The 15,378-nt window shown below is 44.4% G+C and overlaps 1 protein-coding gene across 1 annotated transcript; it reads right to left on the bottom strand.

Moving 5' to 3' along the window:
* Positions 1-498: 498 nt before the first annotated feature.
* Akirin1 (akirin 1) lies at positions 499-15,287 on the bottom strand. The gene is made up of 5 exons (XM_038334059.1): positions 14,946-15,287; positions 8,299-8,439; positions 4,512-4,646; positions 2,905-2,976; positions 499-2,171 (listed from the first exon to the last, which is right to left on the bottom strand). Exons 1-5 carry the CDS (start codon positions 15,160-15,162, stop codon positions 2,161-2,163), a joined length of 576 nt encoding a protein of 191 aa, XP_038189987.1. The 5' UTR covers positions 15,163-15,287; the 3' UTR covers positions 499-2,160.
* Between the last annotated feature and the right edge of the window lie 91 nt (positions 15,288-15,378).

Genomic DNA, 15,378 nt, shown 5'->3' with positions numbered 1-15,378 from the left:
TTTCCCTACCCGGGAAATACACTTAAATTCTATCCCTAGAAGTTAAAGTTAAAATTTTTTTACACACACACACACACACACATGCTTGCACGCATACACACATATACATACAGGGTCTCATGCCTTTAATGCTAAGTAGCCAAGGATGACCTTGAACTTCAAAGACCCACAGGCTTCCAGGTCTCCTGTGTGTAGCCTTAATGCCCTTAAGGCCAACCATAGTGGTATCATACTCAGTGGTCCCAATGGGTAAGCTAAGAGCAGCCTGCAGGCCCTGCTAGCAGTTGAGAGGGTGGCATGACTGTTACTCATGAAAGTAGCTGGCCGACGCTTAGAAAAGGAGCACAGCGCATTGGTGTCTAATAGGCCTTGGGTGAGCAGCCTTTGGGACTTGGCACCCTCACAGGCCTTTAGCCACGCCATCAAAAACATTACTACGGCTCCTCTTCAAGGAACAAGTAACTACCCTAAAGAAAGAAGAGATAAAACAAGCTGTCCTTTATGTGAGTCAATCATTCTTTAATTATTAGAAGAGCAAAGGTGGGCTCTAGGCACCTGTAAATCTCAACAGGTTGTTGAACTATGGAAATGGTCATAGCAGCCTTAGAATTATCTGAGTACACATTATCACAGTACCAAGAAGGCAAGGTAAACAAATAGCTTAAGGATTTTATTTGTTTGCAACTAAGCTTGTTAACACTATATAATGAAAATGTACAAAGAATAATGTTGCAGTTTTTGGTTAGATTTAAGTCAAAGACATTCATTAATAAGGAATCTTCAAATGTGAATACCCCAGAAATGTCCGTAAGCTATCAGATCTCAACAACTGTCTCTGAATATCACCTTACTTTGGAAGGTATTGGCAAACATTTGAATTAAAACTCAAGAGTTTTCCAAAATAAAGCCGTAATTAATAAAACTATTCTATATTCAAACTACAACAATTTTAATAAAACTTTCCTTTCCAAAACAACAGTAAAGGAAACAAGGCATTTTGTATAATGTGGTCCTGAACAAGTCACAGTAAAAATAAATGTATACTTAACTCCCACCTCCTCAACACAGAGGCTGCTTTCTGCTCACAGCCTCGGGACCAAGGCAAAGAACAGCCAAAAAGCGACTTTAGGCAGGGGGTTGCCAAAACCAAGTTCTAACAGTTGAACACGGACACCTTAGGGGAGTCTGGGGGAACCTGGACAAAAGATCCAGATTCTTTGTTGAGACCGATGAGAAGGTGAAGTGGCTCCTCCCAAGTAGCAGTGCTGCAAGGCCTGGCCCAGCCCTGCACTCCCGTGTTAGGCTCCGAGCACACCCTGATGTTCCGCTCCAGGGGAGAACTTTTCCCTGTAGAAGTTCAGTGTCCAGGGAGCAGGGAGCTCCTTGACTGTATGAATGAGGTGAGCTCAGACTCCACAGGGTATTTTAAGGCTTGGAGTCAAAGTAGTTTTCCAGCACAGCTAGGCAGAGTCCATGTGTTGATGGTCCGTCTCCAGTTTGTTCTAATTTCTCACCATGTATTTGCAGATTCAGGACTGCAGACCTTCCCTATAGCATCATAATCATGTCTAATGTCCATCCTAACTTATGATTCAAATTCTGTGCCTGGAAACAGTCCCTGTATTTAACGATAATACCTACACATAAAACAATCCACTGTTACAACTTATATGGTCACTAAACATTAATGATCTGTAGACCAAAAAAATGTTTCTAACCATAATTGTCGTGCATCAAATTCACAGCCAGAATCCCCAAGATCAAAAAAAGTTTTGCACAATACAAATAATAACTTAAAACACACAGACGCGCACACACACACTCTCACACACTTCTCACAGAGCTGTGCTTGGGGGAAACTCCACGTGTTGCATGCCACTGAAGGCATTCTTTGCTAAACTGCTGCTCCAGGTACTTTTGTTTGGAAAACCTATCACAGTAGGGCACAGCTGTGTAGTGGATGAGCAGAAAAGAAAGATATGCTGTGGCAACCAGAAAGTTTTAAGGTCTTTCAAGTTGTATAAAATGGACCTGCAGAAACATTTAAGTGTTCTCAGGATGCAAAGTTGGAGCTGAAATGTGATTATCAAACCAGTTGCAAAAAGTGTACAGCAGCCATCTCTTGAGGTCACACCTGGTACCCAGATAGGCAAGAAGGCTTCAGGATACATCTGCAATTTAGAGTTAAAAGACAAACAGAAAGAACAATGAAGATGCAGTCATCATGCTTTTAAAACACACACCAGCAGTAAACGATCAGTGCTTGAGCTACCACTTAAAAGGCAGAACTTAAGAAATCTGTCAAGTATTTTAAATATTTAGAATTAAGAAATCTTGACCACTCCCTGGATAATCAACTTCCTTAAAATAACCGGAGCCACTGTTTTGGAGAAAAGACATAACAGAGAGACTGGTGCTGGAGACAGATGGCCACAGGCGGCAATTGTGGCTGAAACGTGAGTCAATTATCGTACATCTCTAAGTACTGTCCTTACCAATACAGTGGGGTCAATAGCAAAAGCCCTACGTCATAGGATACTGCGAGGATTATGTAAAATTAGGATTTAATGGTTTGATATTGTTCTGGACACCAAAGTATTCTTAGTCACTTCACTTTACAAGGTCTTTCAAACCGTTTATTTTTCAGATATATTTATTTTATGCATGACTATTTTGCCTGTATATATGCTTATGCACCATGTGTGTGCCAGGTGCCCTCGGAGATCAGGAGGAGGCATCAGATCTGGAACTGAAGTTAAAGGTGTTTGTGAGCCGCCATGTGGGTACTGAGTCTGGGTCCTCTGCAAGAGCAATAACCCAGGGCCTTCAGCTCTCAGGACACAAAATACTCCCAAGCAAAATCTTAGAACTCGGCAATTTGAAAGAAAAACTTGGTAAACTTACAGCTTGTTGGCCTTGTCCCATATCGCCGCATGATCTGATCATGTGTGAATTTCACAAAAGATTCATACTGTTCTGTGAAGATATAGTAAAGAGTGTATTATACTTATCCTAGAAACCCATCCCTAAGCCCTCAGGCAATTTACGAAGCAGGATGGAATCTGTTTTCCGTTTGCACTCTCTACTCAAACATTCTCTTTTCTCTCTCATAATTCCACCTACTACCAATGGTCTCCAAGAACAAAGATATGTAAATTTGAAGCCCTCAAGTCCTTCCTTTATGACAAAATGAAAACATGAATGAGTGGGATTACAGTGTGGTCAGTAACAGAGGGCTTGTCTAAAGACAAATGGGTGAAGTGGATCCCCAACTAAGAAAATAAAGGAAAAAAATAAGCTGAGAATGGTGGCTCAGCCTTGGAAGCCCATTCCTTGAGGGAGCTCTTGATTTTGAGGCTAGCCTGGTCCACATGGTAAGTTCCAGATTTATTTCTATTTATTTATTTTGGTTTTTCAAGGAAGGGTTTCTCTGTGTAACAGCCCTAGTTGTCCTGGAACATGCTCTAAGACCAGGCTGGCCTCGAACTGCCTGCTTCTGCCTCACGACAGATTTATTTTTATTATTTTTTTCTCCCTGAGACAGGGTTTCTCTGTGTTGCTTTGGAGCCTGTCCTGGAACTAGTTCTTTTTTTTTTTTTTTTTTTAATATTCATTCATTTATTATGTATACAATATTCTGTCTGTGTGTATGCCTGCAGGCCAGAAGAGGGCACCAGACCCTATTACAGATGGTTGTGAGCCACCATGTGGTTGCTGGGAATTGAACTCACGAACTTTGGAAGAGTAGGCAATGCTCTTAACCACTGAGCCATCTCTCCAGTCCTGGAACTAGTTCTTGTAGACCATGCTGGCCTCGAACTCAGAGAGATCTGCCTGCCTCTCTCTGCCTCCCTAGTGCTGGGATTAAAGGCGTGCGCCACCACCGCCCGGCTCTTTACTATTTTTTTGTATGCATGTGTTGGTATGTGCATTTGAGTGCTAGTGCCCTTGGAGTCTAGACAGTGTTGGATCAGCCAGAGCTGGAGTCATAGGTGGTCTCGAGCCACCCGACATGGTGCTGGGAAAACTCAGGTCCTCTGGGAGAGCAGGAAGCACTCTAATTGCTGAGCAACATCAGCCCCATTACTATGCTTGATCACACTAATAACTACCTCTTTTCCAGCCTCAGCTGACCTATACTTGCTTTTTTTCTACCATACCTCCCAAAGAATGCTTGACTTCTGCAACAACAAAGTGACTCCAGTGCAGAAATTTTGAACATGCTGGTGACGCTGCACTGAAAGATTCCTGACACCTGTTAGGAAGTCAGCACCGTAAGTCAACCACCTGTTTGCCAGCTGGTGGCCTACTCAATGCCTAGCGTTCCAGAAAATTCTTACATATAGTTTGGCTTATCTGCTTTTAGAAATGTAAATGAGTTCTCATATGATGTGTAAGTAACACCTGTGACCCCAAAGAGTAGCTGCAGTGCTCACAACCCCATAAGCTCTCTTGCACAAAGCCCTCTTTTCTGAGTTACATCAACAGCAGCAGCCCATGCCTCAGCCTACCTGCGAGTTTGGTGCTGAGGATCTGCTCATACTCCTCCCGGACTTTATCTTCATAGTCTTTTAGGAGGCGCTCACATATTATCCCCACTTGTCGAAGGGTAAAGGTGGGCTGGTCCTTCTTCATCCAGGAAGAACCTGGCAAAAACATAAACATAAGCCGGGTGCAGTGGCAAATGCCTATAAACTCAGCTACTCTAGAGGCAAAAAGTATGGAGTCTGAGGCACAAATGGAAAAGACCCTCACAAATCAAAGATTGGTGTAGGGCACCAATTCAAGGCTTGAACCAAACCTCAAGTATTCCCTATCCCCCTAAAAAGACAAATCTTCTTTACACAACATATTCCTGTTCTATGGTTCAGAATTAACGACCTTCATAGAAATACTCAAGATACACAAAAGCTAGGCTAGCCTGGCTGGTCAGGGAGCCCTAGGGATCTTCCCCATCTCCACCTCTAAGGGCTAAGATCACAAATGTGCGCTGGCACACTAGGTTTTTTTAAAATGTGCATTCTGAGGACTCCAACTCAGGCCTTCCGACATGCCCTGTATAGATGGAGCTATTTCCCTGGTCTGTGCTCTAGAAGCAAAACTAAGGGTAAACTGAGCAGCAGGGGAACAGACATGTGCCACGTGCTAGCTGAGTCCTAATAATCTGGGTTCATACCCCATAAAGAACCAGAACCAAAAGCTTAAAGCTGAAGCCTCCAGTCTGTTTTTTGGTTTTTCGAGACAGGGTTTCTCTGTGGCTTTGGAGACTGTCCTGGCACTAGCTCCTGTAGATCAGGCTGGCCTCAAACTCACAGAGATCCGCCTGCTTCTGCCTCCAGTCTTGATTTAGAACATAAGGTCATTGGAAATCACTCAGAGGTATCCAACCTTCTCACATACTGGGACACACATCACTGTCATCTACAAAATTCATGCCTGAGAACTAACTAACTGCAGAATCAAGATATAAAGAAAGAAAAAAAAATATTTTTAAGGTTTTTGTTTTCTTTTGTTTTTAAATATAGTTATGGCTGGCCTGGAACTTGCTATGTCAACCAGGCTGGCCTGTACCTCATGGAGATCTACCTGTCTCTGCCTCTGAGAGCTGAAATTAAAGGTGTTCGACACTAGACTCTGCCACTCACAATGTCTAAAGTTTATGACTTTGTATTAGTTTGTATTAGTATTATTTCATTCACAGCTACCCTGGGGGTACATGTGCCCCACTCCCGTGGACATCAGATTAGAAAAGTCTGTAAAACAGACACTAAAAATACACTTTATGATAACGATTCTGTAGCAGGGCAGGGCCCAGGGCATCTTTTACTTTGAGGATCCGCAAGTAATTTTGTAAGCTACAGGGAGTCTGAGGCTTAGGACCAGCGGACCTGCTCACAATATAAAACAAGTACTGACATTAACCTCCTACGACTCCCTTTTTGGAAATGGTCTCAAGAAGTCCAGGCTGGCCTTCAAATTGTTAGTCCCTTCTGCCTCTGCCTCTCTGAACATTGGGGCTACAGTTCTATTTGGTGCTGGGGATCCCACTCAGGGCTTCCTCAGCACCGAGGCCAGCAATCTACCAACCAGGACAGTCATTACACCTTTCTTTACTCATGCTCCTTTTGTGACTAAGCAGACTCCCATAAACCCAGCACTTCCAAGGTGGAAGCAGCAGGATAAGGAATTGGGGTCAAGATCATTCTCTGCTACCTAATAATGAATCTCTTACCTATGGGCCTCTTTTTCTGTTTTGTTGCTTTACCAGCAGAGGCTGTGGAAATCAAAACTGTAATTTTCAGCTTCTTGGGGGCTAAGATTTCAGATGTGAACATGTTTTATCAAACAAGCTCACTCAAAACACTCAGCAAAAATGGAAGGTATAAGATTATAGCAAGCTTCTTCTACTTTTGAAGTGAGGCCAAAAGAAGACAGCAAAAGCTTGATTCTGGAGCAACAGATTCCACAGGACTTCTGCCTGCTGATGGTAAAAGAACAACCTTATAAGTCAACATAAAGACCAAGCTCTAGCCCAGGCCTCAGATGTCAGTCTAGAATCTGTTTCTTATTCCTGTCAGTATTTAAGCTACTTACCACCTTGAAACAAATCTTTTGTGCCTTTTTCCTCTTAAACTAAACAAAGTATTTTTTTATCTACAAATGAAACATGACTGAAACATCTAGCCACTCACCATCTCTCTACTCACATCGTTTTCTGCTATGTTAACATTGTAGTTCTCTACTTACATCTCTCTACTCACATTGTTTTCTGCTATGTTAACATTGTATTTCTGGCCTGGTGTGGTGGCGCACTCGTTTAATCCCAGCACTTGGGAGGCAGAGGCAGGCAGAGTTCAAGGATAGCCAGGACTACACAGAGAAACTATTGAAATCCCACCCCGAATGAGAGAGAGAGAGAGGGAGGGAGGGAGAGGGGGAGGAAGGGAAAGAAAAGAAATGGAATACTTTGAGGAAACAAACTTTCAACTGTTTTAGGAACAGAGGCTTGCAACACTGGCCTGTCCACCACTTACAGGGACAAAGCAGGCCAGTCTAATTCACTAAGTGACAGAGACAATGTCACATGCTGAGATTTTAGAGCACTGCCCTCCCAAACCACATGCCAAGGCTACAAAACAGGACTGTCCAACACAACTTTCTAAAACAAATTTCCCACAGTTGCTTGCCCAATATAGTGCCACATACGGCTTCTACTTATGTGCCTAAAATAAGATGAATGCATACGAGCACTAGATTTGTAGCTTTGCTGGGTGTGATAGCTCAAGGGTGTAGTCAGAAAGCAAGAAGACTTCCACAAATTGGAGGACAGCTTGGTCTTTATAAGTTCCAGCCTAGCCAGGGCTACATACTGAGACATTGTCTCAACAACAAAATGAGGGACAAGACATGGTGGCACACAACTTTAATCCCAGCACCCAGGAGACAAAGAGGATCCCTGGGAGCTCCAGGCCAGCCAGGGCTACATGGTAATATCCTATCTTAAAAACAACTTGCCCAGGAGCTGGAAAGATGGCTCATTGGTTAAGAGAGGACCCAGATTCAATCCCTAGCACCCATATGGCAGTTCACAGCTGTCTGTAACTCCTGTTTTAGGGAATATGACACCTCCACAGACACATAGATACCTGCAGGGAAAATACCAGTGCACATAAAATAAAAACAAATCACCAAAACAAACAAATTTGCCCAAACCAAAAACAAAACCTCAAAGCAAACATTTAAGTTTAAATAAGAAATAACTTAGCTCCATTTTATGGTTTGAATCTAGAACATCCCCCATAACTCCATGTTTTAAGGGCTTGTTCCCCAGCTTGTCGCATTATTTTGAAGGTTGTGGTGTCTTAAAAGATGAGGCCCAGCAGGTGCAAATAGGTCACTAGGACAGGCCTTTGAAGTTTATGTTTCTGCATCTGGTTCCATGTCACCCCATTTCCTGGTCTGTACCATATGAAGAGGAAGCCAAAAGCTCATTGCATGAATCAAGTCACTTCCCCATGTCTCTGCTGCCACGAAAAACAATACCATCTGAAACCATAACCTTCCTGCCTAATTTGTCAGGCTGTCACAGTACTGAGAAAGTCACACAGCACAGGTGGCTAAAGGACACACGGCTGCTGAGAGAGGCAAACTGTTTTGAGACAGTGCTGCTATAGATCACAAGCTGGTTTCAAACTCACCGTCCTGGTCTTAGCCTCTTAAATGCCAGGGTTATAGATGTGCATTGCAAAACTAAGCTCACAAATTCTGAAACAGATTTTCAACACCAAATATGCTTACCTGGAGAACTTGGTGCAGTGAGTGCTGAGGAGGGAGGCTGGCTTTCTGAAGTACAGGCTTCACTCTGACTGAGAACAACCTCTAAATGTCTCCACCTCTGATAGCGGCTGTATTCTTGTTTTATGTTCTGAAAAATTTGTTCTATAAAAGAAAAAAAAAAAACTTGAACATTCATTTGTGGTCATTTTTTCAAACTTTCCACCCCTAAAAACTTTGAGAAGACAGGCAAGGTCTTATTATTTTATTCTAGAAGATGCTGGGGTTCAAACCGAGTATTTTCTATATTAGCCCTGCACTCTACCAATGAGATACATCCCAGCCCAAAGAAGATATTCTGATTAAATATTTCTTTTGTCATACAGGTCTCTTCCTCATCTCCATGTTATTAACAGGCAAATGTTCACACACACCAGTCCTAGAGCTCAAGACTCAATGTTCTTATTCTATTTATGGAGCTGGTAAGTCTGCATAAGTATGCAAGTCTGGTGCCCCGAGTTCAGTTCCTGACATAAACTGTAAGGAGACAACCAGCTCTACAGTTGTTCTCTGACCGCCACAAACATGTGTCAAGCAGACAACAAAATACATTTTCAAACTTTTTTTCAAGACTGGGTTTTTCTGTGTAGCTTTGGAGCAAATTTTAAAGCATTTTAAATGCCTAGAATAAGGGCTGGAGAGATGGCTCAGCAGTTAAGAGCCCTGACTGTTCCTCTGGAGGACCTGGATTTGATTCTCAGCACCCATATAGGGCTCATAACAGTCTTTAACTCCAGTTCCAGGGAATCTAAGTAATCTTCCGGCCTCCACAGCAGCAGACATGCAAGTAGTACACAGTCAAACATGCAGGAAAACACTCATATACATAAAATAAAGATAAACAAACTTCAAAAAAATTTAATTCCTAAAATAATAGCTATTTTGGTTAAGCCTTCCAATCAATTTCCTTAAATTTTTTTCTCGTGGTAAGCAAGCAAGTCCGACCTGAATTTTGCTGCATTTGCTGCTACAATTTAAAGTAAAATAAGCCATGTTGTTATTTTTGTTTTGTTTTTGGAAAGAGTCTCACGTAGAGCCTAGGTTGGTCTTGATCCCGCTGGAGCTGAGACGACCGTGTGACTCTTCTCTATTCTCCAAACACTGGAATTAAAGGTGTGTCATCATTATCCGCTCTGAGAAATGGTTTCAAACTGGAGTCCACCGTAGTCTTAAAGTTAAGCAGTCTCCCTGCCTTACTTCAGTTAGGTTTTACATTCCCACAGTATACAGTATTAAGGGTAAGTCTCGTATCATGAAAGGTTCTTAACAATTAAGTTTTTGTCACGTGAGAAGATGGTGGTACACAGCAAAAACCATTAAGTGCAACAGTCTGGACAAAAAAAGACAGGGGAGAAGCTCAGGGCTACTGTTTGGGATTTTCATGGCTCATTAAAAGTGTTTCTAAAGGCCAGGCAGCGCTGGTGGTGCACACCTGTAATCCCAGTGCTTGGGAGGGTCTCTGTGAATTCAAGGTCATTCTGGTCCACAAGAGTGAATTCCAGAACAAGTAGGGCTACACAGAGAAACCGTCTCAAAAACAAACAAAAAACAACCACACAACAAAAAAAAAACCCACACAGAATTAAAAATAAATATAAATTCTTAAAAAAAAGTTTGAGCTGGGTGTGGTGGCAAGCCCATGCCTGTAAGTAACCCCAGCACTTGGAAGGAGGTAGGCAGGAGAATCAGGAATCCAAAGTCATCCTCGATTACACAAAGAGCTTGGGAACAGTCTGAGCTACATGAGACACCATCTCAAAAAAACAAGCTGGGTTGGTAGCCCATGCCTGTAATCTCAGTGATTGGGAAATAGCAACCCGAGGAGCACTGTTAGGTCAAGGTCATCTTGGGCTGAGTGAGACCCTGTCTCAAAACAAACACACCTTCTGAAGCCAGTCATGAACCCAAAACGTTTCTGAGCTGGGCCTGGTGATGCCAACCTGTAATCCCAGCTTCCCTGGAGGCCAAGGAAAGAGGTCCCCAAGATCAAGGCTTCACCAGTCCAAGCACCTCAGCAAAACTATCTTAAAAAGTAAAATGAGGGCCGAGGATACAGCTCAGTGGTAGAGCACTGGCTTCACATGCAATCTATGGTCAATTTCCAGCATCGGAAAAGTAAAGAAAGGTGGTACAATAGACAATGTTTGCTAGGACTCAAATGATTATTGTGAGTTAGTCATCACAAACTGAATCTGCCAATATGCAGGAAACACCAATTAGTAACCATAAAACTATATTCTTGGAGACAAGAGTCCAGAAGGATGTGGGTTTCAAGGTTTTATATATAGTGGCATAATACTAAATTCCTTCTCCAGATACTATAAAGCCCCCATAACAAAAGCAGAGACTGCATCCATGGTGACCAAAGCCTGTGATTCCAGTACAGGGAGGAGGGGGATGGAGGCAGGAGGATCACTTCGAAGTCTGAGGCCATTCTGGCCTATATAACAAATTCCAGACCAGTCTAAAGACCAGAAATTATAGTCTTAAACTCATAATACCTCTTTGTCATGGCAATTTTAGGAAGCCATTTCAAATCTTTATTCTAGTTGTTGAATGCAAATGGAAAATGCCTATCTGAACAAGTAATGAGAACCAAAATCACAGGATGAATAATGGTGCTGATGAAGGTATGGTCCAGGAGTTGCACATCTAGGTAAACTAACTCTGCCTAAATGCTACAACAAACACAGTAATGTTTTTCTTTAGCAAAAGCATGAAATCCAGCCTCTAGATTCTTGAATACAGAGAGGCTTTTTAAAAAAGTCCTGCTCCTCAAGTGCACACCTGCCAGATTCACTCAGTGCAAGGACGTGAGCAACTGCTATGAGACAAGAAAGGACAAGCAGAGGGCAGAGGGCAGAGGGTGCTGGTGCACAGCAGGGTGCACAGTGCAAACACAACTTCAAGGCTAGCGGGATCCGCTACCCAGTCCAGGATGCCAACTACAATCTACGCAAGAACATGGTGTGACTTTCTTCTGAAGACCTCCTAAAACAGTAAACAGTATTTATTTTAAAAAATGCAAATTTCTTTGTAACAGTTATGCTTTTAATGCTCCATTCTATTATTTAGTTTTTAGCTTTCCGGTTATATTCAGGCTAAATTCCTCCCCAAAATTCTACAGTGTTTCTAGACTACAAGCCACAACTAAATTGCTCTGCAAAACTCAGCCCTCCCTGTGTGAGCATGGGGGAGCACACCTTGAATCCCAGCACCCGGCCAACCAGGGTTACCTAAAGAAACTTTGTCATAACCCCCCATCCCACAAAAAAACTCAGTCCCAAGGTAGGCATGGTAGCAGGAGTCTGTTTTTTTTTTTTTGTTTTGTTTTTTTGAGACAGGGTTTCCCTGTAGTTTATAGAGCCTGTCCTGGAACTAGCTCTTGTAGACCAGGCTGGCCTCGAACTCAGAGATCCGCCTGCCTCTGCCTCCCGAGTGCTGGGATTAAAGGCGTGCGCCACCACCGCCCGGCTGGTAGCAGGAGTCTGTAATCCCACTCAGTATAGAGGAGGTGGAGGCAGGAATAGAAGTTCAAACTCATCCTTGGCTACACAACATTAACAAGCGGGGTGCTAGTCCAATAAAGCCAGACTGATTCAAAATCAAGACATGCCTGAAACCCAGAGCTCAGGAGGCTGAGTTCAGTCATCCTTAGTTATCTAATGAATTCAAGACCAGCCTATGCTACATGCCTCCCTCCCCCCAAACTCCCAAAAGAGTGAGGAAAAAGAGAAGGAAAATGCAAAAATCAAATTGTTACATTCATTTCTCCCTTAAATGTTATCATTGTTTTCTGGAGTTCCGTGGCAGGGTCTGGATAAGACCTGGACAGCTTGGAACTCATTATATAGACCAGGTTGGCCCTGAGTTTGTAGTAATCCTGTTTTTGCTTCTGAGATTACATTATGTGCTGAGAATACAGTATGGAGTATCAAATCTTATTCTATTTGTAGAGCAACTGACAACATCTCTCCTATTTAACTTTGAGTCCAGAAGGCATTTTTTTTACTTAAGATAAAAAGCATTAAATAGGGGGCTGGAGAGATGGTTCAGTGGTTAAACGCATTGGCTGTTCTTCTAGGGGACCTGAGTTCAATTCCCAGCACCCTCGTGGCAGCTTACAACTGTCCGTACCTCCAGTTCCAGGGATCTGATACCATCAGACCAATGCACATAAAATAAAGTTAAATACATTTTAAAAAGCATTAAATAATGTATTAATGCTTCATATTTCTTTCATGACTGACAGAACCAAAATCCAATAAGCACTAAGATATATGAGGGTGGGGTGTGTTTAATAAATTAAAAACTTGCCGGGCGGTGGTGGCGCACGCCTTTAATCCCAGCACTTAGGAGGCAGAGGCAGGCGGATCTCTATGAGTTTGAGGCCAGCCTTATCTACAAGAGTTAGTTCCAGAACAGGCTTCAAAGCCAGAGAAACTCTGTCTCAACAAAACAAAAACAATAAATAAATAAATAAACAAGTGAATAAAAAACTTAAAAAACATTAACAGAGTTCTGGGCATTTAGTTTCCCCAGAACATAACTGAAACTCTGGGTTCCAAACCCACCACCTCCAACAACAAAAAGAGGCCTCATTCTAGAACTCTGCCATATTTTTCGGGGGGGGGGGGGGATTGTCTCTTTGTAACAGCCCTGGCTGTCATCCTGCAACTCTGTAGACCAGGCTGGCCTTGAACTCACAGAGAGATCCACCTTCTTCTGCCTTCCAAGTGCCAGGATTCAATGTGTGTACTACCACCTCCAGGCAAACTCTGTCATATTCAATTTTCTGAATACATTTAACAATGGTCATTAAACAGCTAAGATCATCTGAACCACAACACAATTGTACAGAAAATTAAGTATTGAAAAAATAAAACTTCTGGGGCTGGAGAGATGGCTCAGTGGTTAAGAGGCTGCTCTTCAGAGGACTCAGCTTCAATTCCCAGCACCCACATGGCAGCTCATTCCTGCCTGTAACTTCAGTTCTAGGGGACCTGACACCCTCACACAGACATACACGCAAGTAAAACACCAATGCACATAAAAATAAAAACTTTTATGTAAACAGACTTCCATGCCTCTGCCTTTTTGAACTGGGGTCTTCCTACACTGCCCTAGCTGGTGTGGGATTTCTAGGCTCAAGCAATCTTTCTGTCTCAGCCCTGCCTTCCCCCTGCTTTGGGGGCTCTTCATAAAAAACAAACAAACAAAAAACACTTTCAGTGTTCAGCCATTCTGTAAGGTTATATATAACACTGAGTCATCAGGACATTTAAATTGAAAAGATTCCATCATGGGTCAGACTAGGTAATGGAGGGGAGACTCTATTTAGAAATGATTATTGGGATCAGCCATGATGAGTTTCAAGTCTGTGAGTCCAGCACTTGTGAGGCTGAGGCGGGAGGGCTGCTGAGCTCAAGACAGGCCTGGGCAGCAATGTGGATTCTACGCCAAGCTAGACAGTGAGACACTGTCACAAATCAGCAAAGGAAGTGACTATTGAGATTAACAAACTCAAGGGTAAAGATACAGCGAAGTGGCTCTAGGGGAAAGGGCAGAGACGCCGTTTAAAGATTCCAGGATTAAGAAGGGAACACGCGCACAGAGACAAAGCTGGAGAGGTCTGCTGGTGGCAGCAAACGTCTTCGGGTGGAAGGAAATGAAAACTAAAGGCTCTAGCGACTGAAAAGGTGAGGAAAAATGATTTAAAAGGATTACAGTTTTTGCTAACGCTTAGAATAATTAAGCAACACAAAGAAACGACTGGACCAAATCCCCCTTTGAGTGCTCATTTCTGGGATCCCTTTGAAATTGCTGAATATGAATGCTGAGGCACTTTCCCTCCTCCTGCTGCAATACGATAGGTATCTGGACTGTCACATGAGTCCTTCCTTTTTGCTTTGGCCAAAATGAAGTCACCGTATTAGACATCTGTATTCCTGGTTCAGAATCTTTGTATCCTGAAGGAGTCTCAAACACTAGCCCACCAGCTTACCCACTCCCAGCCATACAAGAGACAAGACAATAGCCATACAATAAAACACGGCCAGTCCCTCGAAGAAATAGGCTGAAATCCTATTCCGCGGCTGCTGGGTGGCTCCTGGTCTCTAAAGACTTCTAGAAATCAAGTCTCCCTACAAGCTCTAGCCCGGTGCGACGCCGCACACACTCACGCCCCCTCCTCTCTAATTTGTCTCCCGCCCCACTCAAGGCAGGGTTCGTGAGCAGAATCCAATTTTCCATGGCCCACTGGATCTGCCGGGAGGTTTCGTACAGCGGAGGCAGGAGGGGCTTCAGGGACACCAAACGCCTTGGGCGACAAGGGGGTGTCCCCACCTCATCTTGGTGCCCACCCCTCCAGGCTTTCCAGCCCTAGGAAACCCCGAAAACCGACACAGCGGGGCCATTGCCCTTCCCGGATGTCTCTTGTCCCCGGAAGCAACCGAGCCCAGCAGCACCCCAGTTCCTTTTTCTCCCAAGGCCGATGTGAGGTGCAGAGGTGATTTCGGCCGGCGTCCGCGACCCCCGCCCCTCCCCCCCCCCCCCCCCCCCCCCGCCCTGGCCTGGCTTCCTGCCAAGTCCGCAGCAGCAGTGCAGGTTACCCGGAGTTGGAAGGCGACGCTCGCTGCCGGGCAGGGCAGGCTGCTGGAGACTCGTCGGCGGCATCTGCGTCTGAAGCGGCGGCGGCTCGGCGTCCGGGGGCCGGAGGCCCGGAGTGGGGCCGGGCAGAGGGGCACAGCGTCGCCGCTTCGGGGAACCGGGGCTCAACAGCGCCGCCTCGAACTCCATGGGCCGCTTCAATGTCGCCCCGCACGCCATCCCGCAGAGGGGCCAAGGACCAGACGCAGACGCGGCAACAACGGGGGCCAGGACCCAAATCCTGAGCTACGGGTCCCAAGCCAAGCCGGCTCCAATGGCGCCTCCGGCACCCGGCAGCCGCGCTGGCCCTGCCTCCTGTGACGTCACGGGCGTGCGCCACCGCCCGGCGGAGGGGGGGGTAAGCCGGAAGAGGGCCTCTCCAGGAGGTCCGCAGGC

Source organism: Arvicola amphibius, chromosome 6, assembly GCF_903992535.2.
Source record: "Arvicola amphibius chromosome 6, mArvAmp1.2, whole genome shotgun sequence".
In the NCBI taxonomy this organism is placed as follows: Eukaryota; Metazoa; Chordata; class Mammalia; order Rodentia; family Cricetidae; genus Arvicola; species Arvicola amphibius.
This window is presented reverse-complemented; position numbering and strand designations above follow the sequence as displayed.